We start from the raw sequence: 27,090 nt of genomic DNA on the forward strand, positions 1-27,090 counted from the left end.
TTCTGTTTGCTTCATGCAGATACCAGTTTAGTACGTCAGTGATATAAAGCTTTTGTGTTCAGTCACATAATTTTTATTTGGACAGCAATGGCTCCATTCTTTTACTTCTCTCATTTCAGTTCCAAAAAGGCTGACAGTGTCAAACTCAAGACTCCACCTGAGTCAGAACCTGGCTGGAATTTATATATTGTGAATACTATTTCAACCATCCAGCTTTACAAAGAAATGGTATTCCTCAATTCCTGTTTTGATTATTGTTGATAAAAGCATCATGTTGTGGATTAGATGTCTGAGATACTTCATTGCTCAAGATAGCCTATCATGTATTCATGCATATACTGTAGTATGTAATCAGTCAAGATTTAAAATTGTTGTTTCTGCCAACTTTAAAACTGTTTATAAACATTCTGCCTTGTGGGCTAAAGACCTAAGTATTTCTTTAATTTGTTCTAGGTAGACTACAGTAAGACATATGAAAATGTAAGAACGGAGAGTTGCATCCATCTTCTAAGTGAGGCTCACTTGTTGGTCAGAGCAGCTCTGATGGATCCCAGTCTGATGGAATCAGAAGAGAAAGAGAAGCTCCTGGCAGCATTCAGAGAAAGTTGTGCTCACCTAGGAGACTGTTACAGCAGGTTTGTACTTTGAAAGGTGTTAATTTTGGGTTTCCCAGGGTATCCTCCTAGGTCAATTTTAAGAATGTTGGGATCGCTTGTTCTCGTCACCATTTACACTTGTATTGCATATACAGTCTCTGAGCTGACTGTAAAGATTTTCATCTCAGTTTGGTTTCTCATTCATTAGACTTGTAGTCTTGGCTTAAGTATGGAGTAGAAATGTAAATGCTGAAATGTCTCCAGCCTCAAACACTTTATGGATCAGGGTGAAATCTTTTTATTTTCTGTAAGATTATTGCTGCAAAGGTCCCCAATTCTTTTTTCCCCATTGCTTTCAGGTTTGACACAAAGGATTCCCATCTTGCCCTGCCTTACTACAAGATGTCTGGCTTATCCATAACTGAAGTTTTGGAGAGAATAGACTCAGTGGTAGAGGGTGGAACACAGAAATATGAAAAAGGATTTATCTTTTACTTAAATCATTCTCTTTATGAAGATTTAAATGAAGAGTTAAGCAAAGTAAGAATAGGAACTTTCTCTTTAATCTACTGCTTATTTCCTATTCTGAGGAACTTGGGACACTTATAAAGGAAGCATTGCTTAAATTTTGAAATCTCCATATCTGATGGCTCATGGTTATTCTCCTTTGCATGTGAGAGGCACAAGGGGGACCCATCCTAGTTTTGCTGACAAAATATAAACAAGATGTAATTTCTATAAACACAGAGATTACCAATGATATTTCCTGTTCAGGGCTCTCTTCAGAAGAATGTATTGTGTTTTTTTGTTGTCATGATGCCTAAACGTTTTCCAGAGACAGGGTTCCAGCCAAGTCTGGGGATACTAACATGCTAGGAAAGTCTCCGTCCAAACTTTTTTTGTTACCCCTCTCAATGTAATGAACTGAGCCTAAGCCACATCTCCAAATGCCACCTTTTAAAGGGTGCTGAAACTCCATGCCTGCTCTCCCAGCCCTTCAGAGGAATTTTGGTTGAGTTGACAGAATCTCTCTGCAGACATGCTGTCAGGTAGCGTTCCTTTGCCCCTACCGCTATGGCTTACCAACTGTGTTTGAAAGCAAATCTGTATCATTTGTATGCACCAGTAGTTTGATTTTATTTATTCATTCCAATGTATATTCAGGAGGCTAAGCTTATGTTAAATGGCTTTTATTTTAATAGGAATCAGCAGCCAAAGTGCTCCAAATATTCCATCTTGCTGAACCAAACCAGCTGCCCCATGTGCTCTGCAGTCCGTGCATGAAGAATGTATGTCCCTCGATGGCAATGAAGCTTTTGCAGAAAGTGGAACTGATTGTGCCATCAGTTGTATTGACACTAACCAAAGCTGCCATGGCTCTGAAAATGGGAGACCTAGAGGCATATAAAAATGAGCTGGACTGTTATACAGAGGTACAGAATGCTTCCCATGTAGTCACCTTCCCATTTAGTACCAGATTCTCTGTTAAACCCAAACCAATTGAGTTGGGTTTATGTCTCATGGCAGGGGGAAATCCTACTCTTCCTCCACACACTTAATGGTCTTTATTGGGCATCTGGGAGGAGGTGGGCTAAGGGGTATGTGTTGGAATTGTTTAGGTTGTGCTCCAGGGAAGCTTGAATTCCCATAAATATACACATGGGCACATAGTTAAACTATTGCTTTAATATTAAATCTTATTAAAATTAAAATGTTTTAACAATCACAAAACACTCAAGTGTTTTAAAATCAAAATACGGTAAATAAATTAAATATTAGTTGGAGCATAGTAGCCTCTGCAGCCCTTGCAGTGTCCCCCTTTCTCCCTTACCCCTCCCCCCCCCACCCCCCCGCACACACTTTCCCTCCCAGAGCATAGGTTGCATTGTCCCACCTGACCCTTGGCTTGCACACCGAAAGTCCTTGGTGTTCGTGTGTGAAGAGCTGTGGGCAGGATGTCCGTGCCATGGATGGAGAGTTCCCTGTGTCCAGTCCACTGCCCTCTTCTATTAGACTGTAGTCAAGGGACTTTGTCCTTATTGAGAGAGGAGGAGAATGTGCTTTGGTGCAGTCACAGAGCAGAATCCTATTTAACGGAAGGAAATGTAGTGCTGCAAGGCTTTATATCAGTTGTTGATGGGATGGATTTACAGACACTTTGAAGGGAGGTCATTATACTCTGACTAAATCTGACCCCGATGTTGATGTTTCAGTCACACCATGTGTGAGGTTAAAGGCCACAAATTAGTCGGGGTGGTCAGGGCACTTAAAGACGAGTATTGCAAGAGAGGAAGAGATATTGGACCTGCATCAGGCTCTTGAGTTAGCTCATCCCTTTTGTATTTTTAAATCCGGTTTAAAAATAGCTTTGGAAGGGAAGTCAGAAGTGTCTAATTTTGGGGAGAAAATAAGCCCATGGGTGCATCACAGCCTGGGGTTGATGCCAGAACCATCACTAAGTACATGCTCAGCCTTGATTTCTGAACTGCAGAGTGTGGAGGTTAGGATATGTTAGAAAATCAGCTACAGTGTTGTTCAGCACCACCTGCTGTCTCTTCCGCAGCAAAGCATGATCATCTCTTTCTAACTGGATGCAAAAGTACTGATGAGGTAATATAAATGAGGAACAGGATAGGTCCTAGAGAGTAAAGAGAGCCTCAGATGCCAGGTTAATCTATGATAATTTATGCTTGCTGCATAAATAGCAGCAGCTGATGAATAAAAAGGGGCTATTACAATATATACTGCTGCAAAATAATTTTTATTATTCACGGGTAGCATTTTCAAAAGCACCGTATTGATTTGGGAGCACAAGTCCCATTGAAAGCCATTTCAAAAGCATCTAATACATTGGTTTTGGTTTACAGTCAAGTCTAGTTGTGTGTGTGTGTGTGTGTGTGTGCGCGCGCGCCCTATATCGAGAGAGAGAGAGAGTAAAGTTCAGACTTATGGAACTGGAAGATCCCTAAGACAGGGAGCAAGAACAAGGGGAATAAAATGGTACAACATTAAGGGTGAAGTATGGAGGACCAGCGCAAACTCCTTGTGCCATATAAGGCACATGATGGGCCTGCAGCCCCGGCACACCTTGGATGCCAGCCATGTATAGGGCGGCACTGTGGGCCACACATGGCTGAGAGCCAAGATTCTACAGACCCAGTGGCCCAAGTGCCCACACAAGTGGTGCAGAGTTTTTGAAGCCATTACTCCTGTGCATAGCTTGAAGTAGCAGCGGTGGAGAGCTGCACTACAGTCCCATGGCTTGGCCCAGTGAGAAGGGATATAGTTCACTTCCCATATCCTCCCTGCATTTCACCTACATAATCTAGACTGCTTGAGTAAGCCCTGAGCTTTGGAAGGATTGAATTCTTTGCCTAACTTATAAATGGCTGTGTCTGTAGATGAGACTGCCATATGGCTTTATTGGGGAACCAAGACTTCTGATGCAGCAGAGAGACGGCCGGATTGTTCCCACTGAACTTGCCGTTCATCTGAAGGAGACATGGCCTGGGTTGCTGGTGGCTTCGATGTTGGCTTTACATGAGAACAGTAAAATCGAATTGGAAGAAGCAGACTCTTACTTCGAGGTTTGTCTGTTTGCAGGATTGTTGAATTTTTAACAACTAGCGGTGACCAAAACAATCAGAGTGGTCCTTGGAGTTACAGCAGAAAAAACTTAATGAAAGCCCAGCGGCTTCTGTTACTAAGCTTGACAGAAATTTTAAGTGGAATAAGAAACTGGTTCTTTTTGTGAATGGCCCAGCTATTAAATTTAGCCAAAGAAATGCATTACATTTGTCTTTATGTTCTGCATCCCTCAGTTCAACCAAGCACACATTGATCTTGGAGACTGGAATTTTCAAAGGGTGGTAGGCATCCAGCGCCTATCAAAATTTAATAGGAATTGTGTAAATAACTCCCTTCTGAAAATTGCAGCCAGGATTAATACCATAGCATACAAATCCTTTTCTAAAGGGTATCAAGTCAGATGTGACGCTACTTAATCTTCTATGTACATATTCAAAAACACTCTACAAATGAAGTAAATAGTCCTCTCAAACCTGAGAGAGGTGGGCCTATCCCCACATTACAGATAGAAAAACTAGAACACGTGGCTTATTCCTGGCTTCAAAAGAGACCTCTGTCAGAGCAGGAATTAGAACTAAGGAGTTCCTTGCTCCACAGATCTTGACTATTCTTCATTATAAAGGTTTCAGTCATTTTAGAGCCAAATTACCTCCATCCTCACTGCACCCCCAGACCTTTTGTGATCTTACTTCGATCAATCTAAATTTTCATCATGAAATTAAAGATCTGACAGTGTAGTTAAGGTTATTGTAGTAAATGCAGTAATCAAGGTCCCCAACCTGTCTGGCCAGCACTTAAAAGCCCAAGGAAAGGTTCAGTGGTGATGGGGTCCCCCTTGGTGCAGTCCTCCAAACTCCTCACAGAGCCCTACGATTAGCTCCCACTGGCAAGTGAACTGGGGGGTGCTTCCTTTAACTTAGCCCCAGCTCTCTGATTAGAATGACTCTTCAAAGGGGACTTGCTTAGGTGTGGACATATTTTAGATGGCTCCAGCATTTCGGCTCTTTAAACACTTTACAATATGACCACCGTTGATAGCAGAATAAAAACTCACAAAGGAATGTTTTTCTTGCATACCAAACCTATACATTAAGGAATCAAGAGTTTAAATCTGTTGCATGCACTTCTGCATTGTCCATCACCACAGTATCTGGCATCACATATGCTAGAAACACATCAGGATTACACAAAAACAAGAGCACACTCATCTATGACGAGTAGAGGGAGACTTAGTCTTCATCCATTGAAACTTTTGTTCATTCAGACTTCTGTTGCTGCTGTTATTATCTTACCTTAGCACCTAGGAGCCCTAGTCATGGACCGAGACCCCATTGGGATAGGTACAAACACAGAACAAAGTCGGTCCCCTGCCCCAAGGAGCTTACAATTTAAGACATGACACTGTTGGATATAGACAGACGAGGCAGTACAGGTAAACAATGAGACAATGTAATAGTCATCTTGATTTTCATTAATATTTGAATCTTCTGTGGTGCTCAGATGCTGTGTGGGAAGAAGGAAGGTACTACCCCTCAGCTCTTAGTAGACTTCTGGGAAGCCCTCCTTGTAGCAGGCTCTGAGAAAGAAATACTCCAGAAGCTCTTATTCAAGCTTACTTCACAGTATATTTGGAGACTATTGAGGAAGCAGCTTCCTGATACCAAACCACTGAAAACAACAGAGGATCTGGTAACTATAAACTGCAAATACATTTGCATGAGACAGACAATGAGTGTCAGGGAATATTCAGTCACAAAACCATCTTGGAATGCTTTAATTCTGGACAAATTGTCCTTAAAAGTAGTGAGAATGCGAGCAGATAAACTTATGTGTTGAGTCACCAAATGCTAATTCTTGCAAAGAACTGCTGGCTTTTGATTAATGCTGCCGTTGTGGGGGTTTCAAATTGTCTTGTGGAAAATGCATGCATATTCGTCAGTTCTAGTTCCTGACATCAAGGGGCACTGACATGAAACTAGATTACCTGTAGTTTTGACACTGCAGTGTTTCAAGGATGAACTTGACCCAGAACACGGATAACTGATACATGTAAATTGCTTTAGAATATTTGGATTTTGATCACCTGTTAATCTGGAGCTAAATGAGAGATATAACTTCAGGAGAACTTGGCTTTCCCAACCCTTTTGGGTGGAAAATTGAACACAGTTTTAGATGCATTATCTGAGAAACGAGCAGGGAAGGTGCCAACTGAACTGCTCACATAGTAATTTTAACTGGCTAATAATGGAGTAACAGAGGCATTGGATGTAAAGTTAAAGCCTTGCATTGTTTGATGGGTGGTAGGAGAGGCTTCTAACTAACAAATGTGAAATAAATCATTGGACCGCATTAGGCTTCAAGGCATACTTCAGTCACTTATTCTAGTTTGAATATTTACCCAAAATAGAAACAATAGCAACTTTTCTAAAATGGCATCCTTTATTCAGAGATTTCCTTCACTGGAATAGGTTTCATATGTGACCATATTGATTTGAAATATTTTTTCTAGATAAACTCCTGTAATCATTATGGGTTAATTTTCCCTTGGGTGACCTTCATAATGTCATCGGGACCTGCATGTGATAAGTATCCTGAAGATCTTTCAAAACTACAGGTATGATGCTCTTACATCTTCACTCTCTACAACTTAGGCCTCTACTCCTGTGAACACCTAAGCATATCCTTACCTTTAAACATTGGAGTTGACCTATCAAAGTTATGTGTGCCCAAGGGTTTGCAGAATTGGGGCCTTGTGAATGTCTATTTTTCTTTTATCTTTTGTGTATTGTTATTAATTTGTGTAAAATTGAATTTCAGTGCTTCAGTCATGCAACCATTTAAATTGTTTTCTTAGTTAATGGGTGTTAGGTTACATGTGTGAATAGAAAGTAATATTTGGCTTGGTGTAGCAACTGGACTTTATTGAAGCTGTGTAGACAGGGCCGGCTCCAGACCCCAGCGTGCCAAGCGCGCACTTGGGGCGGCGTGCTGCGGGAGCGCGGCAGGCGGCTCCGGTGGACCTCCCACAGGCATGCCTGCGGAGGGTCCGCTGGTCCCGCGGCTCCGGTGGACCTCCCGCAGACATGCCTGCGGAGGGTCCGTTGGTCCCGCAGCTTCGGTGGAGCATCCGCAGGCGTGCCTGCGGGAGGTCCACCGGATCCGCGGGACCGGCGACCGCCAGAGCGCCCCCCGCAGTGTGCCGCCCTCCTTGGGGCGGCACAATTCCTAGAGCCGCCCCTGTCTGTAGAGAGCTGCCAGAATGGGCAGAAGAAGCTTCTTTGGGGGTCAAAAGAAAGAAAGAAAAAAGGAAAATATGGAAATATACCTATCTCATAGAACTGGAAGGGACCCTGAAAGGTCATCGAGTCCAGCCCCCTGCCTTCATCAGCAGGACCAAGTACTGATTTTTTTTGCCCTAGATCCCTAAGTGGACCTCTCAAGGATTGAACTCACAACCCTGGGTTTAGCAGACCAATGCTCAAACTACTGAGCGGTCCCTCCCCCAAAGAGTGAAGGAGTGGAAGTGGGTGGAGATAATGGAATTTTTAGTATATTTTGTCTACATGAGGGGTCCTGGACATGTTCTGGTGTCTGGAAAGTCTCCTCCTTGGTGGTGAGGAGGAGACTTGAACTTGATCCTGAGTGGAACTGGTCAGAAATTCTCCAACAGAGCATTTTTCCAATGGAGAATGCCCTTTAGTCAAAATCAAAACGTTCTGAGATGGTTTGAGGTCTGATGGAAAGCAGCCAGGCTTTTATTGGAAATGTGTGAGGCTTCCTGCCAGCTTGCCATCCTGGCCCCTCAGCAGCCTGTTAGGTGGGCTGATGGGAGCCAAGAGCTTGGTAGCAGCTAGCTCACAGCTTCACATCAGCCTGGGCTCCCGGGATTTCAGGGTCCCAGGCAGTTAGCCAGGCAAACTACCTGTGAGGCAGGGACCCCAGGGCTTTCGCAGAGAATTTTAAATTTTTTGGTTTTCATTCCAGATTGGAGCAAAACTAAATTGTGAAATATCAAAATCCTTTGCAAAATGGAATTACCTGTCTCTGTATAGCTCTTGCCTGAGCACTAACATGCCCTTAGTTGTTGCATGCTGTTTCATGACTTTCAGGTTGTCCCTTTGGCTAATCCATTAACCAGCCAAGACAGGGTGTTCAGGGGTGGGATATTGCACATGTCCTGCCATGCTGTACAGAGTTAAGGTGGTTTAGTGGCTGGAATGGGATAAATATAGCAGGAAATGCATCTTTCTTGATGGTGAGGGGAGTTACCACCAACACACAATAGATATTTTTAAGAGGGTGTGATGATTTGGGGCTATCTCAGTACAACTTATGAATTCTGATTGATATTGTGAAATTGTATTATGAAAATCTGCTGTGTCATGAGTGCTGTATGTATATTGGGTCCACCATTGCTGACAGGGCCTGTAGCTCGTATGCACCAGGCAGATACAATAAGAAGATACTTAGGACTTAACCCTATTTAGGTGCAAACATCTGGGACAGTGGGTGATCTGTGTCCTTAGAAAACCAGTTTAGTTTAGTTTACTCCAGAAAGAAGCAGGGAAGGTGGTGGGAGTAATGGAAAGTTTCCAGGAGAAGAACAAAAAAGGTCAGGTGATCAGGAAAGGGTTAAATAAACACATCGGAAGAAGCAGCATGAGCTAGGAGAGAGCAAGCTCACATAAGACCCATGAGCGAGAGAGACCAGCTAGCATGCAGCAGCCTGCGTGAGGAGGGACTCCCTACCTGCCTGCCTTCCAGATGATTCCCCAAGGACTCAAAGAGAAGAGTAAGCTAAAAAGTGAGGGACGTTTCAGTTTCAGATGTTTGTTGTTTTGAATGAGCTGTACTCTCCTGTGCTTTACATTATTAAATATAAAAGAACATACGGGTGTTAGAATGGGCAAAGTCTATGAGTTGACTGCTTCGCTACTACTGTGGCCCTTGAGAGAGTTACCCTGTAAACCAGAAGCGTCACATCTTTGGGTGGAATTCTGGGGGAGGGGTGTGTTGGGTCCGTGCAGGCCTAGGGCAGATAGGCCAAGGAGCCCCATTTCCAAGAGAGGGTAATTGAAGGTCAACGCCTATGAAATGTGCCAGAGGCGCCAAATGAGGAACCAATGCTGCTGCCTGCTGAGGCTCTAGGAGTTTGAAACATCGTGGGGATCCAGAGCAACAAAGGTTTGTATTCCCCTCAGAGCAGTCCTAGTGGGTAGCTACCGGGGTGGGGTGGGTGCTCTCTAGGATCTGTGACTCATAATAAATTGAGTAATATCTCAGCTGTAGGGGAAAAACTGTAGTTTTAAAACAAGGGGGTTGGGGTGAACTGTCAATACCAAGGCTGTGTACTTTCTTGTAGAGCAATGGCAGCTCAGATGACTGAGTACAGGAACTACATCAGGTTTAGTGGAGGCCTTATTTACAATGATCAAACAATCCAGCATAAATTCTTCGGTGATTCTGATTCTTAGGCCTGGTCTACACTACGGGGGGGTGTCGAACTAAGGTACGCGAATAGTGTAGCTGAAGTGGAACTACCTTAGTTCGAATTTCCTACCTGTCCAGACGCCACGGGATCGAACTCCGCGGCTCCCCCGTCGACTCCGCCACCGCCATTCGCGGTGGTGGAGTTCTGGAGTCGACGGGAGCGCGTTCGGAGTTCGAACTATCGCGTCTAGATTAGACGCGATAGTTCGAACTCCGAGAAGTCGAACTCTCCGCGTCGACCCGACGGGTAAGTATGGACCTACCATTAGGGTGGGCAGAATTTAGTTCACATTGGGTTTAAATGAAGTAAGGCTGTTTAAACCTCTTGCTAAATAGCCCAGTATGTTGCTGATGAATATAGATATGATGTAAAGCTGTTGTTAAAACAATACTTCTGTCAGTCAAACTGAACCATGAAAGAGGAATGGTGCAAACGATGGGAGAGGAAATGATCAAAGAATTATGTAAATAATAGTCATGTAGGCTTATATTCTACTCAGTATTTTTGGCCTAATTGTTTAACCAAGCAGTATCAGAAAGACTTAAAACTTTCTTTTTAAATTAATTTTGTGCGCATGTGAGCATTTTGTCTGTTTTGACATCCAAATGGCAAGTTTTCCTCTTGTCCTCAGTCTCTTTTATGTGGTCCATCAGTCGACATAGCTTCAGTTCTTCCTTTCTTGGAGCCATTATCAGAAGACAGTAATGCTGGTCTCAGTGTCCATGTTCTTTGCACTACGGGGGTAGGAGAGTATGAGAAATCCATTGACAAGCTCCTAGAGAAGTGTCCTGAAGCACTCATACCGTATGCCCAGCATGAGCTGAAAGATGAAAATCGGGTGAGCTTTTAAAATGCTAATCTAGTGGTTTATTGTAGTCTTTCTTTCCCTTTCTTTTCAGTAGTTGTTAGCTGTGCATAGGAGAATTTGCACTACACTGCAGAGATAATCAAATGGCACAGATTTCTATTAAAGTTGAAACTCCCATCCTTAACTCACTCTGAGCCTGAAACTGCCTGCATTGAATTTTATGGCCAAATTGCCATTGACTTTAATGGGAGCCAGGGTTAGACCCTTTTTGCCTAAGCGTTCCAGCACCAAAAGTCATAAATACCTGTTGCTTAGACACTTGCAGTGCACAAGCTTAATGAGACAAGATAGGAGTTTCATCCTTACCCTTAAAATTCATAGATTTCATTGACTGAGTTCAAGTCACATTCATATAAATGTACAATTTTTGCTTTTGTGTTTTTATGATGGTAGTTCTTACTGCAGATGCTCCTGGTCAAAGTTACTTATACTTAGAAATATGGATTATACATGGCATTTTATTATAGACCCTCTTTCTGAAAAACTCTTTGGGCTGAGGTTTTCCAGTTTAGCTTCATCCTGAAGGTGTGATATTTTATTTTATATTAAGGTTGTGGAAAAAATGTTAAGATGGCTGAGTTACTTGCAAGCAGAGAGGGGAATAATACACTGATCTGCTGTAAACAGAGAAAGCTGAGTATTTTTTGGCTTACAAGTAACTCACAAGCAGCTGAACTTTTTCATGTGAAACTTGCCACAATAAAAAAGATCATTATTAATGTCTCAAAATGCCATGATTAAATATGTTCCCTGCTCCCTAATAACATCTGAACTATATTCTCGTTGCCTGATGTTGCACCACTGATGAGCAGGAACTTGAGTCTATTCATGCTTCCTTCCCCCATGGCCTATAATATTTGAGGAAGAACTTGATCTGTCCAATTCTGGTCAAGGCTCCACCAGTACTGCCATGGTTTTTCCCCAGTCCTTGCCAATTAACTGATAACATAAGAATAACCATACTGGGTAAGACCAATGGTCCATCTAGCCCAGTATACTGTCTTCTAACAGTGAGGCTGGTGCCAGATGCTTCAGAGGGAACGGAAGAGGGCAATTATCGAGTGATCCATCCCCTGTTGTCCAGTCCCAGGTTCTAGCAGAGGTTTGGGGACACCCAGAGCATAGGGTTGTATCCCTGACCATCTTGGCTAACAGCCATTGATGTGCCTATCCTCCTTTAGCTTGTCTATTCTTTTTTTAACCCAGTTATATTTTTTGGCCTTCACAACATCCCGTCAATGAGTTTCACAGGTTGACTGTGTTGTATGAGGAAGTACTTCCTTATGTTTGTATTAAACCTGCTGCCTATCAATTTCATTGGGTGCCCCATGGTTCTTGTGTTATGTGAAAGGGTAAATAATACTTCCTTATTCACTTTCTCTACACCATTCATGATTTTATAGACCTCTATCCTATCCCTTCTTAGTCGTCTTTTCTAAGCTAAACCATCCCAGTCTTTTTAATATCTCCTCATATGGAAGTTGTTCTGTATGCCTAGTCATTTTTGTTGCCCCTCTTGGTACTTTTTCCAATTCTAATATATCCTTTTTTTTGAGATGGGATAACCAGAACTGCAAGCACTATTCAAGGTGTGGGCGTAGCATGGATTTATATGGTGGCATTGAAATTTTCTATTATCTGTCCCTTTCCTAATGCTTCCTAACATTCTGTTAGCTTTAACTACCACTGCACAATGAACAGATGTTTTCAGAGAACTATTGACAATGACTCCAAGATCTTTCTTGAGTTATAACAGCTAATTGAGACCATCATTTTGTATGTATAGTTGGGTTACGTTTTCCAATGTGCATTACTTTGGACTTATCAACACTGAATTTAATCTGCCATTTTGTTGCCCAGATCCCAATTTTGTGAGATCCCTTTGTGACTTTTCACAGACAGCTTTTGGACTTCACTGTCTTGAGTAATTTTGTATCCTCTGCAAACTTTGCCACTTTGCTGTTTACTCCCTTTTCTAGATCATTTATGAATATGCTGAAGAGCACTTGTCCCAGTACAGATCCTTGGGGGAGTCTGCTCTTTGCCTCCCTTCACTCTGAAAAATGTTCAGTTAATAGTGGACATAACTTCTGCTGAACATATCAGCCAAGGGGGAGACACTCCAGTCAATGGAAATGCTGGAACCCCCAGTCAGTACAGTTGGGGCTCATGTATGCTCCCTTTGGCCCTTGATCAAGAAGTGGAACAGAGAAAACCAATATCTGGGGTAATTGTAGCCTTGCAATACTGCAGGCAAGGAGAAGAGAAAGACACAGAGTTTGAAGATAGATGGATAGTGTTTTCTTTCCTCCCCTCAGTCTTTGTAAACACAAAATTAATAGCTTTTTGCATTATTAAAATTTAAATGGTGTATTCATGCAACATTAAGATTAAGGGGTATGTCAAGAAACATAAGAGCATAAAGTTCTCATAGAAAGCTTTTTTATCCACACTGCACCAGGCTATAATGAGAGACTTATCTTATTTGTTAAATCCATAACCATAATACTGCATTCACGTTTTTTTCCCCCCTGCACTAGTTTGTCTGAACCACATGCACAGCCTGTCAGAAACAGGCACAGCCTTATCTTCAGTGGCACTAGGGGGTGCTATCATCACTCTAATTTGCTGGGTTAAAAAGGATCACACTGAAGTCTGAAAACATTGCATTTCAAAGCACTGTGCAGGCTAATTAATTACTAGCCCATCTCAACTTACACCACTGTTTTTTTGTACCATCTTTGATGTTAGTTCAAAGTACTTATTAAAAATTTGTGTTCACAACCTACTATTCGTAGTCACCACTAACTTATTTTTCTTCTGTGGGTTTATTTTTGGATGAATTAGGCTCTGTGGTGGAACAAACTGCTTCCTGAACTTTGTAAACGAACCAGATATGTTGGAGATGATTACTCCATTCTCATCTCATCGCTGAAAGGTAAAGAACTTGGTTTACAACTGAATGCTATACACGAAAACTTGTGTACTGCATCTAAAGTGTTTGAAAGCCGTTTCCTCTAGAAACAGCTGTGACATGGCATTTTACCATCATTCAGTTTGGGGAGGAAGGTCCTTCTCTACATATAATGTAACTTAGCAGAGACTAGCAGAGTAGTACTGTGAAATGTGCAGTAAGCATTTACACACATCCAAAATTGTTGCATACATCCTTATTTTTTTAAACTAATTATTAGGGCTGTCAATTAATTGCCGTTAACTCACGATTAACTAAAAAAATTAATTGAAATAAATCATGATTAATCACAGTTTTAATCACACTGTTAAACAATAGAATATCAATTGAAATTTATTAAACATTTTTGATGTTTTTCTACATTTTCATATATATTGTATTCTGTATTGTAATTGAAATCAGTGTATATTATTTTTGATTACTAATATTTGCACTGTAAAAATGATAAAAGAAATAGTATTTTTCAGCTCAGCTCATATAAGCACTGTAGCGCAATCTCTTTGTCATGAAAGTGCAGCTTACAAATGTAGGGTTTTGTTGTTGTTGTTGTTGTTGTTTGTTGTTACATAACTGCACTCAAAACCAGAACAATGTAAAACTTCAGAGCCTACAGGGCCACTCAGTCCTACTTCTTCAGCGAATTGCTCAGACAAACAAGTTTGTTTACATTTACAGGAGATAATATTGCCGCCTTCTTATTTACAATGTCACTAGAAAGTGAGAACAGGCATTTGCATGGCACTTTTGTAACTGGCATTCCAAAGTATTTGTGTCAGATGTGCTAAAGATTTGTGTGCCCCTTCATGCTTCGGCCACCATTCCAGAGAATATGCTTCCATGCTACTGATGCTCATTTAAAAAAAAAAAAAAGGTGTTAATTAAATTTGTGACTGAACTCCTTGGGGGAGAATTGTCCCCTGCTCTGTTTTACTCGCATTCTGCCGTATATTTCATGTTATAGCAGTCTCCGATGATGACATGTTGTTCATTTTAAGAACACTTTTGGTGCAGATTTGACAAAACGCAAATGTGAGATTTCTAAAGATAGCTACAGCACTCAACCCAAAGTTTAAGAATCTGAAGTGCCTTCCGAAACCTGAGTGTGACAGGGTGTGGAGCATGCTTTCAGAAGTCTTAAAAGAGCAACACTCCAATGCGGAAACTATAGAACCCAAATCGCCAAAAAAGAAAATCAACCTCTGCTGGTGGCATCTGACTCAGATAATGAAAATGAACATGCATTAGTCTGCACTGCTTTGGATTGTTATCGAGCAGAACCCATCATCAGCATGGACACGTCCCCTGGAATGGTGGTCGAAGAATGAAGGGACATATGAATCTTAAGCGCATCTGGCACGTAAATACCTTGTGACGCCGGCTACAACAGTGCCATGAGAATGCCTGTTCTCACTTTCAGGTGACATTGTAAACAAGAAGGAGGCAGCATTATCTCCTGCAAATGTAAACAAACTTGTTTGTCTGAGCAATTGGCTGAATAAGAAGTAGGACTGAGTAGATTTGTAGAATCTTAAGTTTTACATTGTTTTTTTTAATGCTGTTTGTTTTTTTTATACATAATTCTACGTTGGTAAGTTCAACTTTCATGATAAAGAGATTGCACTACAGTACTTGTATTAGGTGAATTGAAAAATACTATTTTGTTTTTTTTACAGTGCAAATATTTGTAATAAAAAAAATATAAAGTGAAAATGTAGAAAACATCCAAAAATATTTAAATAAATGGTATCTATTATTGTTTAACAGTGCGATTAATTTTTTTTATCATGATTAATTTTTTTACTCATTGACAGCCCTACTAATTATGCATGACAGGAATCAAAAATTATTCCAGGGAAAGACATCACAGAACTATCGGTTGAAAGTAACGTGCAATTACTTATTTCCGTAGCCAAGCCAGGGGAAAGGAATACCTGGGGAAATAACTGCCTGGCTTGTATTGAGAACTGTACTGGTTGCAGTGACTCTAACGACAGTAAGGACTGTCTCTCTTCATAGATGGACTCTTGGCTGAGGGAAGCCGTGTTGTGTTGCTTGTGGTCACTGGGATTACACAGAAGGAAGCAGTCGAGTATTTGTTCTGAGGGATTTGAATCCTTAGCCAAAGGAAGTGACCCTCTGACTCTTTGATTTTCCTCTTCCTGAGACTGGAACTTTTTCCCCCTCTTCCTCTGGAAACTTGGCTGAAGGGGAAGTGACCAACCATGGCAGCTGCCGTGGTCCCCTTACTCATTGTTATGGAGGAAATAAATAATAGACTCGTGGTTTGACTCTTTTATAGCCAATTCAGAATGCTGAATAAAATTAGTCATTTTTTTCCATGATAAGACCTTTACAACACCTGCACAGTGTGTGAATAGAGGCGTGTCACTACTGGGTTGCCATAGAGAGCATGGCAGCACTCATTGTCAGAAGCATAAAAGCGGTAAACTTCTGTTGTCAGATGCTCATTGTCCGACCATTACCTCATTGTAATAGATACTAGTTGGCCCAGCATAGCTCCATTTTAATGCTTTCTTTCAATTTTATACACCACTGAAGATGCTAGATGAGACCTACCTAGGATTTGGTATTGTATGTAGAGGTGATTAGTTCAGATAGACATTATAGTGGTGTGTCTCAATACTTCATCCATAAACAACCCTGAATTACTACCTTCACCTCTCAAACTGTTCCTCAGTTGCCAAATGTATCCGCTGCTATTTGCGTCTTTCTCTTAAATTTACTGTAATCACAATATTTAGATAACTAAATCAGCAAAATAAGTTAAAGATCACATCTATAATGTGTTGCACTTAATATAGATGATTTTAAACATAGTATTCTTTCCCTGTGCAGAAACTTTATCAGTTGTTGCCATGGAACTGGAACTAAGGGATTTCCTTAATGTTCTACCAGAAGATGGGACTGCAGCATTTTTCCTGCCACATCTACTTCAGTGCAGCAAAAAGAAATTGGTGACTTAAACACAATGCAAAGTGTGGACTTGAAAGCATTGGAATAAATAGGCAAAACTAAATGGTAGAATTGTACATGAAGTATTGTGGGAGTCCATCTACTTGCAAACTACCTGGGTATATTGTAAAAACTGGTCCCTCTGTGTTGTGGCCTTATTATATTGTATAATGCGATGACAATCACCACTTCAGGTTGAGTATCAGTTTTGTAGATGAAAGAAAAGTCTTTCCAGTGATAAAATGTCACTGATACTGGCAAATCGAAAAGACCCCTGTTTATCCTATGGAACTAAATATTGTGGTGTTCAGCCAAATAGTTGATGAAGTTCAGACATTTCCTGAGTGAGAATGTAAATTCTTAATGGAGAAAAATATAGCCAGAAGGAATATTGTATTACTTAAAGTTGCACAAAATTCTATCCCAGTGTAGTGTTCACGTAAAAGTGAAGCAGGGAATGGAAGCTATCACTCTTGGATCCTGTGTCTTCAGCTAGTTAGGCCCCAATCCACAAAAATAGGTGAGCTCATGGGTGTCTTTAAGCATGTGCATAGTCTCATTGACTTGTTCTTCCAACTGGAATTTCTAGAGACTTGTCATGTGCTTATAGATATGCACATGCTTGAGTAGTTAACTTGAACTCAGGTTGGAAGAACAAGTTAAGAGGACTGCTTGCATGCTTAGAGGTATGCACATGGACAAGACTTTGCTGGATCAAGTCTTATTCATCAAGTGTGTAGAAAGTGGTTCCCAAGAGAAATAACTGTCTTTCTGTAAGTAGGTGACCGATGTTTCGGTAAGGTGTCACAGATATTTTCTGCTGTTAGTTTCCTCTTCTCCCATCACTATATTCAGTCTCTAATGGACAACAAGCATCTTCACCTCTGGTTCACTTCTTTCCAGCTACATTATTTTCTAGATGGACCACCAAACTAACTGTCTGATGTCTTTGTTTTTACCGTGTATTTTGAAAAGGGGTCTCTCAACTATAAGATCATTTTTTTCCTCCCTGTGTTCTGAGTGGAAATGCCTTGGTCTTTCAACTGCAATGCAGTGGGGAAAAACTACTATCAGGATGATTGTATGAACAGTGATAATTAAAGTTGAATATTTCATTTTCATTGTATTAAACTGTTTTTCCAATATTTTTCAATGGTAAGAGAAGCATTCTTTTATACAGTGTTACTAACAACTCTATTCTAAACAGCTGTGAGCTAATTGCAGTCAGACTATCACAATAAGGATCAGCCATCTGATAATCTAATTAGCTGACTAATTGGTTTTCATATTGTAGTAGAGAGAGCCTGGAGTGCTGGGCTTGGGGCAAGATTTGAGGCCTAACCCAGAGGCTGTGAACCAAAGTCAGGCCACATATTAAAGCAGATGCTTACAAGTCCACTGTCCAGTACATGAACTTGGCAAAGTTGTTGCTAGTGTACTAACAACTAGATATTTACATAAATATATTCCAGCTAGTACAGATAGATCCCAATCTAGTACAAGATAAGATGGTTTGACAAAATAATGAATAAGGATGTTTTATGCAAGATGTAATTAATTACATAAGGTGGTATGTAAACTATATTCCAATTGTTTCTCAGCCTATAAATATCAGGATACTTTGTCTAAATCCTTTGTCCAGCTGAGGGGGCAGCTGAAAGTCCTGCTGCTGATTTGAGCTGGGTCCATTGTAATAGGCATACACGTGTGAGTGTACCTGTAACCATGGAGCCTGGGCACTAGTACCATTCTTCATTGACAATAACCTTGGCTGAGCGCCTTCGTCACTGATCTGTGCCTGTGGTCTTTATGAGTGACATCAAGGTCTGCTGAATTAACATGTTGCACTGTCTCCAAGAAACAGAAAGCACTGAGCAGCCATAACAGCGTTACCGAGGCAACAACATTCCAGCCTGCAGCACTTAACAACACTGGGTAGTACTATCGAGGTCTGCTGAACCACCTATCTGTGCAGAGCTGGACAGCACACTGAAAGAACACACACACGAAAGCCAACTGACAACACATGTAACCAGTCTCACAAAAGCACTGACATTGCTTAGGGCTGGTCTACACTGAAAACTTACATTGACATAGCTGTCTCTCTCAGGGGTGTGAAAGATACAGCTGTCAGGAGTGTGAATTTTTCACACCCCTGAGAGATGTATCTGTGGCAACCTAATCCCTGGTGTAGACAATGGTAGGCCAATGGAAGAATTCTTCTGTTCATCCACCTCCCTAAAATGTGGTAGGTAGGTCAACTGCAGCAACGGGAGAACCTTTCCTGTTACTGGAGTGAGTGAGTCTCTACATTGAAGCGCTACAGTGGTGTAGCTGCAGCTGCACCGCTGTAGTGTTTTAAGTGCTGGTGTACCCTTTGACTCCTAAATGGGTATTAGAAAGTAGCCTCCAGATTCCAAATACTTAACTTAGGGCTTGTCTACATGAAATACTTCACTGCAGCAATGTGAGGGGCTCTCCAGTTGGCGTAGGTAATCCACCTTCCTGATAGGTAGTATCTAAGTCAACAGAAGAATTCTTCCATCAACCTAGCACCGTTTACACAAAGGGCTAGGTCAATTTAACTACATCAGTCGAGTGTGTGGATTTTTCCCAGTCACATAGCTGGATTGATGTAACTGCTGAATGGAACCCAGTCTAGTAGATGCCCTCTGAGTATGCCTGACAGATCGAGTTCTGCCTGTCATTTCGATAGCTGAATGCCTTTCTTCCCTGGGTGTGTGGATAGCTCTGAGGCTTAAGTAGGAGATAGGCACATGGATGCCTAGAGGGAGAAAGATAGGCACCCATGCCTGCTCGTACCCAGAGGCAGAAAGATAGGCACCCAGGGACCTTTTACCTTGAAAAACTTAGGTGCTGAGTGAGTTTAGGCACCTTCAGTGTTGGATGGGCATTTTGTGGATCATAGTGGAGCCAAAACTCGGAGTTAAATGCCTTAGTACTTTTGTGGATCCCACCTCACCTGCTTCTTTGTTATCAGTTCATTTCCAGTGATGCCTAAGACACCCGTGACTCTTGAACTCTGGTGAAAGCAGCTAGGACAGAACTCTGTGAAACAGATTTTTTGTTTTAATTTGTAATCACACACTGTGGTGGGGTTCACCCCACACCAGGCCCTGAAGGGGTTAAGGTGGCTAAGTTGGCCAATTAACTGCCTAGCCTGCACCTGGAGGAGGAGCCAGGAGACATGAGGACCAATGAAAGGATGAGGCTTACCTGGACAGGAACAGCCAGGGCTTGTATAAAGCAAGGTAGCTGAAAGCAAAATGGGACTGCAAGGAGGAGGGCTGTGGTCTCTGAGGGACAGAGGGGAGTCTGGCCCAGAGAGAAGGGAATACCTGGAGGAGAGTGGGGAAAGAGCTTGAGGAGCATTTTCAGAAGAAGTCCAGGGAAACAGCAGCAAGGTGTGGGACAAAGCAGACCTTAGCTGTTGGTTGGGTTTCTGGGGTGGAACCCAAAGAAAAGGGTGGGCCTGGGTTCCCCTATCAGCCACTAGGAAGTTGCACAGGCTGGGCAGTGAATTGAAAGATTGCCTGGGACAGCCAGCACAGAGAGACTTTGGTACACACTCCATGCCGCCTCCTCCCCCAGGGACAAACTACAGTGACCTGGCCAAAGGGCCAAGCCACAAAGAGGGAGCCATCGAATCCTGAGACAGAGTGAGCCCCCAAAGGAAGAGGCATCAGACTGGCAGAGCTAATCCCCAGCCGGAGTGCCCCAGTGGTGAGTAGAGCATGCTGTGACGCAGATATGCTGGGAGTTGTGATAAGTGCTTGTTTACATATGCCAATTATTCAGGTGGTAAATGACAAATGCCATTCTTATGCAGAAGTAACAGAAGCAGCAAATGGCTGTACCAGGAACCTCCTTGAATGTTCAGTGGTCAATTATACAAGAGGGTTTTTTATTTATGCAAAGAGTAATTTATAGGCTATGTATTCACATAGCTGTTCCAAACTATGGTCCATGTGTTATCAGGGTTCTTCTTGGTGGTTCAAATGAAGCCTTTTGTGAACCACGTTGAGAAAGGAAGTGGTCCAGATGTCCTGTCTTAAGAAGTGCTTCATCAAGTGAAGACTTCGGAGAATCCTTGTGATGAGCCAATTCCTTCATTCTGCTGTGATTTTTTGTGTGAACTGCTCAAACATCCTTGGGAAGAAAGACTGTTGCTCTGCAAAGGGGAAAAGTGTTTCTGTAAAACCTCATATCAATGCAACAAGCTATTTTTTGTGTGTAAGATAAGCCTAACAAAATGATTTATCTCAGCGTACCCATTTTTGAGAGAAGTTAGGATCCAAATCCAAAACCCCACCTTAAAGTGCTGGGAGTTCAAATTGACTCAAGTCATAACATACAACCCAAACGCTGTACCATTATGAGGAATCCATTTTAGGGTAAAACAGATTTTACATATCTCACAGTATATTATGTAAATCAACTTTTACTTGCTGTACAGGTTTGGTATAAGCTATACTTGTACTCTGTTTTCTAAACAAGATTTATGTACAAAAGTTAGATGCATTTTCTGGTATTCAAGCTAAATCATGTACACATTTAAATATCTCAGAGTGGTAGCCATGTTAGTCTGTATCAGCAAAAACAACGAGGAGTCCTTGTGGCACCTTAAGAGACTAACAAATGTATTTGGGCATAAGCTTTCGTGGGCTAAAACCCACTTCAGCAGATGCATGGAGTGAAAAATACAGCCAGCAGTGTATATATGTTTTATAGCACATGAAAAGCTGGGAGTTGCCTTACCAAGTGGGAGGTCCGTGCTAACGAGGCCAATTCAATTAAGGTGGAAGTGGCCTATTCTCAACAGTTGACAAGAAGGGGTGAATATCAGAGGGAAAATTACTTTTGTAGTGCTAATGAGGCCAATGCGATTCAGGTGGCAATGGGCAACATCCAACAGTTGACAAGATGATGTGAGTATCAGCAGAGGGAAAATTACTTTTTTTTTTAGTGACCCATCCACTCCCAGTCTCTATTCAGGCCAAATATGATGGTGTCCAGTTTGCAAATTAATTCCAGTTCTGCAGTTTCTCACTGGAGTCTGAAGAAAAAAAAGTCTTCAACAAAAAAAACCTCAAAAACAGACTCCAGTGAGAAACTACCTACTTTCTGGTATTTTTGATTGCCGTGTTTACTATAAACTCAACATCCTTTATCCCTTTCTAGCACAGGAAAGTTTTTAGGAGTGCTTTTTAAAAAATGGTGCTCATTTGATTTCAACATAAGATTTAATTATTCCTCAAATATCTATTCATGGTGTTTGTTTTAAATAGGAAAACTTGTTTTTAATGAGGGCCCATTCTGCAAACTCTTTGTCTTTTGTGAGCAATCACATGTGAGACAGATTTTTGTCTGAAGGCTCAGATCTCAACTCTCAAATACTGTATCTGGGGAGGGGAGGGGAGATAGGAAACTTCCTTTTATGATGTTGATGGCTAGCCTTCTCCTTAACTAAAATACCCTCCCAAGCATAAGAGATTTTTCCTGTTTCTTTGATCTGTTCTTCTGCCCACTGTCATATCCTGTACCTACAGATCCCTCCCAGACATTCATTTTCTCTCGTTTTTTTGGGGGGGAAGGTTGGGAGTGGGAATTGGAATCAGGCTTTTCGTAAAACAATTGTTTTAAAAGTTCTATATTTGTTACCTTCCAGGCCCAGGCTAACCTTTTCTAAATGATTAACACTCCCTTATGAAAACTTACTACTTTTAAAAAATATATTTTTATAGGAGCTTTTCAATTTTACATAACAAGCTATGGGAAAAATATTTATATAAATTCATGAGAGGGCCTGTAATACTATAGAAATGGCATTACTTAGCTATTGCAGCATTCTGTCTCATAAATAAGAGTGAACACTGAAGGGATAATGTTTTTATTCTCACTTTCACTGACATGAATCTGGTTTAATTTGACTGCCTATGGTCCTAATTCTTTAAACACTTCAATGGAATTATGCATGCATGTAGGTAAAGGTCATGTGCCTTGGTAACTGCAAGAATGGGGCCTTTGCCGAGATTCAAAAGTGTAACTGAAATGATGATCTAAAGTGTATTTTTATACTTTAGATCATAATGTGTGCCCTATTGTTTGTTTTGTATTACTGTAGTAACCTCTCCCTTTGATGTCCATAAGAGTTAGCAGGAAGATTTTGATAAACCTTAATTGTAAAAACTTCATTTAAGAGTTTGGATTTTTGTTAGAGATCATTAGAAACCAGGGTAACATTTTCAAAAGGGCCTAAATCTCACTGAAAATCAATAGGATTTAGGTGTCCAAGTCATCTAAAACTAATCAGCAGTGCTCATGTAAATACCTTTAAAATGGCACGTTTTATAAGACAGTTCATGAATTCTATGTGCTCCACCCAAATATTTGACTTTCCAGTTTACAGTAACTTTTTTCTTTTCTTTTGGCTTAGAACACTAAGATGTGAAAAAAATTATCTCACACTTGGGAATAAATAAGATATTGATTAATTGAAGGTTTCTGGTACAGGGCCAAAAATAGAAATATAAGTTTGTGGCCAATGGAATTGTACGTGTTCAGCTGCTTGTCGAATCAAGTCTTTTATCAGCTTTAGTTGCCCCTGCTTACACATGGAATGAGATTCTCATCCCCACTCTGGGCCTTTTAATGCCTGAAAAGACTGTCAGAAAGGCAAAAAGAGGTTTTAAAATCCAGTGATGCATCGGGGAATTCCTCCCTGGAAGTGAGAACGCCAGCTGCAGGCTGTGTTCCAAGGCTGCCCGTGTAAGCCTTAATGTAGGGGTTGTGCTGGGGCAGGGCCTTGGCATGTAGAGCTGTGGAGATTCTGGGCAGTGTTACCCATACAGCAACCCAAGGGGGCGGCTGTAACTTATTGTTGGTATGATAGTGCCTAGGAGTCCATATTGAACTAGGCACTGTACAAACACAAAATAAAAAGGACAATCATTGTCCCAAAAAGTTTACATAGATAACCGCCCCCATCTCTCCTAGGCTGTGTACATTACAATGGGAGCTGACCTGGCCCAGGTTTCTGGAGCACTCCAGAATCAGGAGTGCAGGGGTCGCTTAAAGCTACCTTCTCTCTGGTTGTGAATTCTGTGCTACACCTACAAGAGCACAGAATTTCACCCAGGGCTGAATTTGGTCCTTTGTAATACACTTAGGCCTTCTCATCTCTCTTCTTCCCCATGGGCCTGATAACCTGCTGCTCAGCACCTCTCGGGACATACCCTATATTCAGTAATGCATCCTTAAACATGTCCCTCTGATTGATCTAGGTTAGACATTCTTACCTTCTTTGGGGAGCACTGTGTAGGTAGTTTCCATGCCACCATGGATATGGTCAGTCACATGACAGTGCAGTAACCAGGTGCCAGGGTACTTTGGAAACATTTCCACAGTTTGAAATGTGCCAGGGAAAAGGTCAAAGACATCGGCCCGGTAAACTCCAGTTTGCTTCAAGGGGAAAAGTAACAATAGCAATTACACCTATGTAATGGATAAATACACAGTGCTGCATCAATAGACAGCTGTACAATGGGCTACATTCTCCTAAAATATTGCACAGGTGCTCACTCTCTCTCAGAAGTTATTCAGTGGTCTTAACAGTACTTCTAATGGGAATAAGATGACAAAATTTTGGCCCAGGATGTTAGAGAGACAAGGTGGATGAGGTTATATCTTTTCATGGACCAACTTCTGTTGGTGAGAGAGACAAGCTTTAGAGCTCTGTGTAAGCTCATTCTCCAAGTATATCAACTCCAGAGCAGCCTCACTTCACAGATCCATTAATTCATATGTTCATAGATCTTCCTTTCAAAATTTCTAACTAAAAAAATGTAACTAGGACAACTGTGTGAGGGGGTGGGGGAAACAATTTTCATATCATGAGTGTGGCAACTTGGAGATAAATTATGGAAGTAGCATGAGACATGTACCTATACTAAATCCCATTATCAAACATTATCTAGCCTTCCCTCATATAAAGGTATTTTGGTCTGAACAAATATTATTTTTATATATAAATACTGTAACTTGAATTTACAGGACTGTGGTTTAAGATTGTAACATCTCATTCTCTCATAATCCTCATGAAAAGAGTGAACACAGTAAGAGATGAACATAAAAGGAATTTTACCTTGTAATCAAAGCTATGGCCATGAAAATGTGCTGTATGCATGTCTACTTCATTCCCCATTCCCATCAGGTACCAGCTTACTTTATCTCCAACATGCATTGTAAGACCATGCAAGTTTCCAAACAGTTTTCCATTAATGGCTGGGGAGAGAGTGATACAAAACATTTTGTTTTATTGCTATCTAGGTTTTAATGGCAGAGGAATTTGAGAGTTTAATGCTAGTGGTAGGCAACCAGAACTACTTTGATTGTCCCTTTAAAAAAATAAAGGCACTGACTGAATGTACTGTCCCTATCAAATAAGGAAACCTATGAGGATAGGATCTAATGATACGCTACATTCCACAGTTGCTCAGTGGGAAAAGAGGCTAGGAGAGTGCTCTACCCTAGCATGGGCCTGATACTGCGAGGTCTTGTGAATCTTCAGCTCCTGTGGAATACAGAATCGAAGCTATCAGGAGATGCTCAGTACCTTTCAGGATTAGGCCTTATATTATCACTTGGCCCCACATGTTTATTCACTGATGAAATTTAACAATTTATGTTGATTTTAGGGATTAGGATTTCAACCTAGATAACCTTTTTATGGGTAAAAAATTAGAATATGATAAAACCATATTTTATATTACAGTATTTTTATTAAAATGGAACTTAAGCATATGTTTAAGTGCTGTCCTGATGAATAAGGGTTCTTGCCTGTCTGAGTAAGGCTTGGGCCCGATAACGGGGCATCCATTAAAGCTTGGAAAGTCACATATACACCCAGAACCAAAAGATCACAAGACTTCAGAAACAAATTTGACAGCCAGAGATTTCAAAGATACAGTGTAATGAAATTGGGAAATGTACCATGCATTTTATTGCTTTCAATAAATTCCTCATCTTCTTTGTTTACTGTGCCTGGATTGGCAGAATAAGTTTTGATATTTTCATCCAAGTACCAAGACTCGTTTTCATCAAAAACCATAAAAAGAAGAGCAAATTCAACTCTCTTTTGCAACAGAAATGTGGGCAAATACTTCTTGTGACAGACGACAAGCGTCCCTATTAATCCACTGTAGGTATCCTGAAAACACAAAAACAAAATTCTCATGGGTGCCTTATCTAAGTAGAATGAGCTTTAATTGCTGACTGAAATACTCAGTAGTAACAGCATCACTACTGAGACTGAGAATGCATTTTTGTTGGCATTTGGTAATTGACAACTGAACAAGGAAATGTCACAGATAAAGAGGAGGGTTATTCACAAGGTGTGTGGGGCAGCACAAGGTGCAATACAGCATAAACAGCAACTGTTTCTTCTCTCCGTATATTGTAATTGTTGCTAGAGTTAATGTTACAAAACAGCTTCAATTTTAATCCTGGTTTAACTTGCTTGTCTCTTTCCAAAACTTATTAGAGATATTTTTTGTACTTTGTCTCCATTCTAGGGTGACTTCAACTAAACACATATGCAATAACCTCTGCTTTCAGATTATTTTGTTGTTGTTGTTTTTTGGCACCATTGTGCTCAATTTGCATGTGGCATTGTGACAGTTTTCCATGCAAATGACCAATTACATATTTGCTCCGTTAATTCTTATCAGAATTAATCAGCTCTTTCGCTTTCAAGGATTTTTAGGATGGTTGCTTTAAATATTAGTTTAAGCTAACCAGTACATAATAACAGGAATGCAGTGACTCAATATGGAATTATTATGCCCTTTAAAGTAACAAGTCTGTCTAAATAGCAGCAGTCACAGGGGCTTTGATTTTAGCAGAGAAAACAGAAAATGGAAGAGTTCAAACTCCTTTCCTTTTCACTGTAAAGGAATTTATTTAACTGTCATTAGAAATGTACCTTAACTTTATCCACAACTGAGTAATAAGCCCAAGGAATACAGAAGGGATCTCCTTTCCCAGAACCAGATCGGTCAGGGATTTTCCAGACATATGTTCTTGTTTCACCTGAATTAAGTAGATATTAGTGTATTTTAAACATGTATTCACTTTGTTCACCCTGTCCACAATTTTATTTATTCAAATAAGTTGATGGCAAGTGATTCAAAGGATGTTGTCAAGGATTTTAGGTTTAAAAAATTGACCAAGTTGATGGGTTCTCCCCCACCCCACCCTCCAGTTGACAATCAAATCATGCTTCCCAGGACATTTTAACAAACAACCTAGTGCAAGATACAATTCATTGCCCTTCAGGAAAAGTTATCATCTAAGAAGTTGTCCTGAAACAGATGGTATTTTAATTTTACAGTTTATTTTTGCATGAACTTCCTCTTCTGGAGTGCAGCTGTGGCTGACTCATTTATTGTTATTTCCCTTCTGCGGATACCTGAACTCTTGCTCAAATCCCTTTGTGTGATGGCACTATTCAATTCTGCCACTTCTTAGCAAAGTAACTCTGTTTTCTATGAAGAAGACAGAGACCCCAGAATAACTTTTG

General features: G+C 40.9%; 2 protein-coding genes across 2 annotated transcripts in view; one reads left to right on the forward strand and one right to left on the reverse strand.

Annotated features, from left to right (window-relative positions):
- The window catches only part of HPS3 (HPS3 biogenesis of lysosomal organelles complex 2 subunit 1), a 33,278-nt gene extending 15,640 nt beyond the window's left edge, over nt 1-17,638 (forward strand). The window contains exons 8-17 of the mRNA XM_045031209.1: nt 120-228; nt 454-635; nt 956-1,136; nt 1,799-2,029; nt 3,998-4,183; nt 5,685-5,873; nt 6,694-6,798; nt 10,307-10,513; nt 13,391-13,481; nt 16,374-17,638. Of these exons, the coding sequence (XP_044887144.1) occupies nt 120-228; nt 454-635; nt 956-1,136; nt 1,799-2,029; nt 3,998-4,183; nt 5,685-5,873; nt 6,694-6,798; nt 10,307-10,513; nt 13,391-13,481; nt 16,374-16,501 (1,609 nt within the window). The 3' untranslated portion in view covers nt 16,502-17,638. The remainder of the gene's footprint in view (nt 1-119; nt 229-453; nt 636-955; nt 1,137-1,798; nt 2,030-3,997; nt 4,184-5,684; nt 5,874-6,693; nt 6,799-10,306; nt 10,514-13,390; nt 13,482-16,373) is intronic.
- A 2,756-nt stretch (nt 17,639-20,394) lies between these two features.
- The window catches only part of LOC123377876 (ceruloplasmin), a 36,484-nt gene continuing 29,788 nt past the window's right edge, over nt 20,395-27,090 (reverse strand). Inside the window, exons 15-19 of the mRNA XM_045031208.1 lie at nt 26,494-26,600; nt 25,503-25,719; nt 24,655-24,794; nt 23,810-23,972; nt 20,395-20,682 (exon numbers count right to left, since the gene is read on the reverse strand). Coding sequence (XP_044887143.1) covers nt 20,621-20,682; nt 23,810-23,972; nt 24,655-24,794; nt 25,503-25,719; nt 26,494-26,600 — 689 coding nt within the window. The 3' untranslated portion in view covers nt 20,395-20,620. The remainder of the gene's footprint in view (nt 20,683-23,809; nt 23,973-24,654; nt 24,795-25,502; nt 25,720-26,493; nt 26,601-27,090) is intronic.

This window comes from Mauremys mutica, chromosome 9, assembly GCF_020497125.1.
Source record: "Mauremys mutica isolate MM-2020 ecotype Southern chromosome 9, ASM2049712v1, whole genome shotgun sequence".
NCBI lineage: Eukaryota > Metazoa > Chordata > Testudines > Geoemydidae > Mauremys > Mauremys mutica.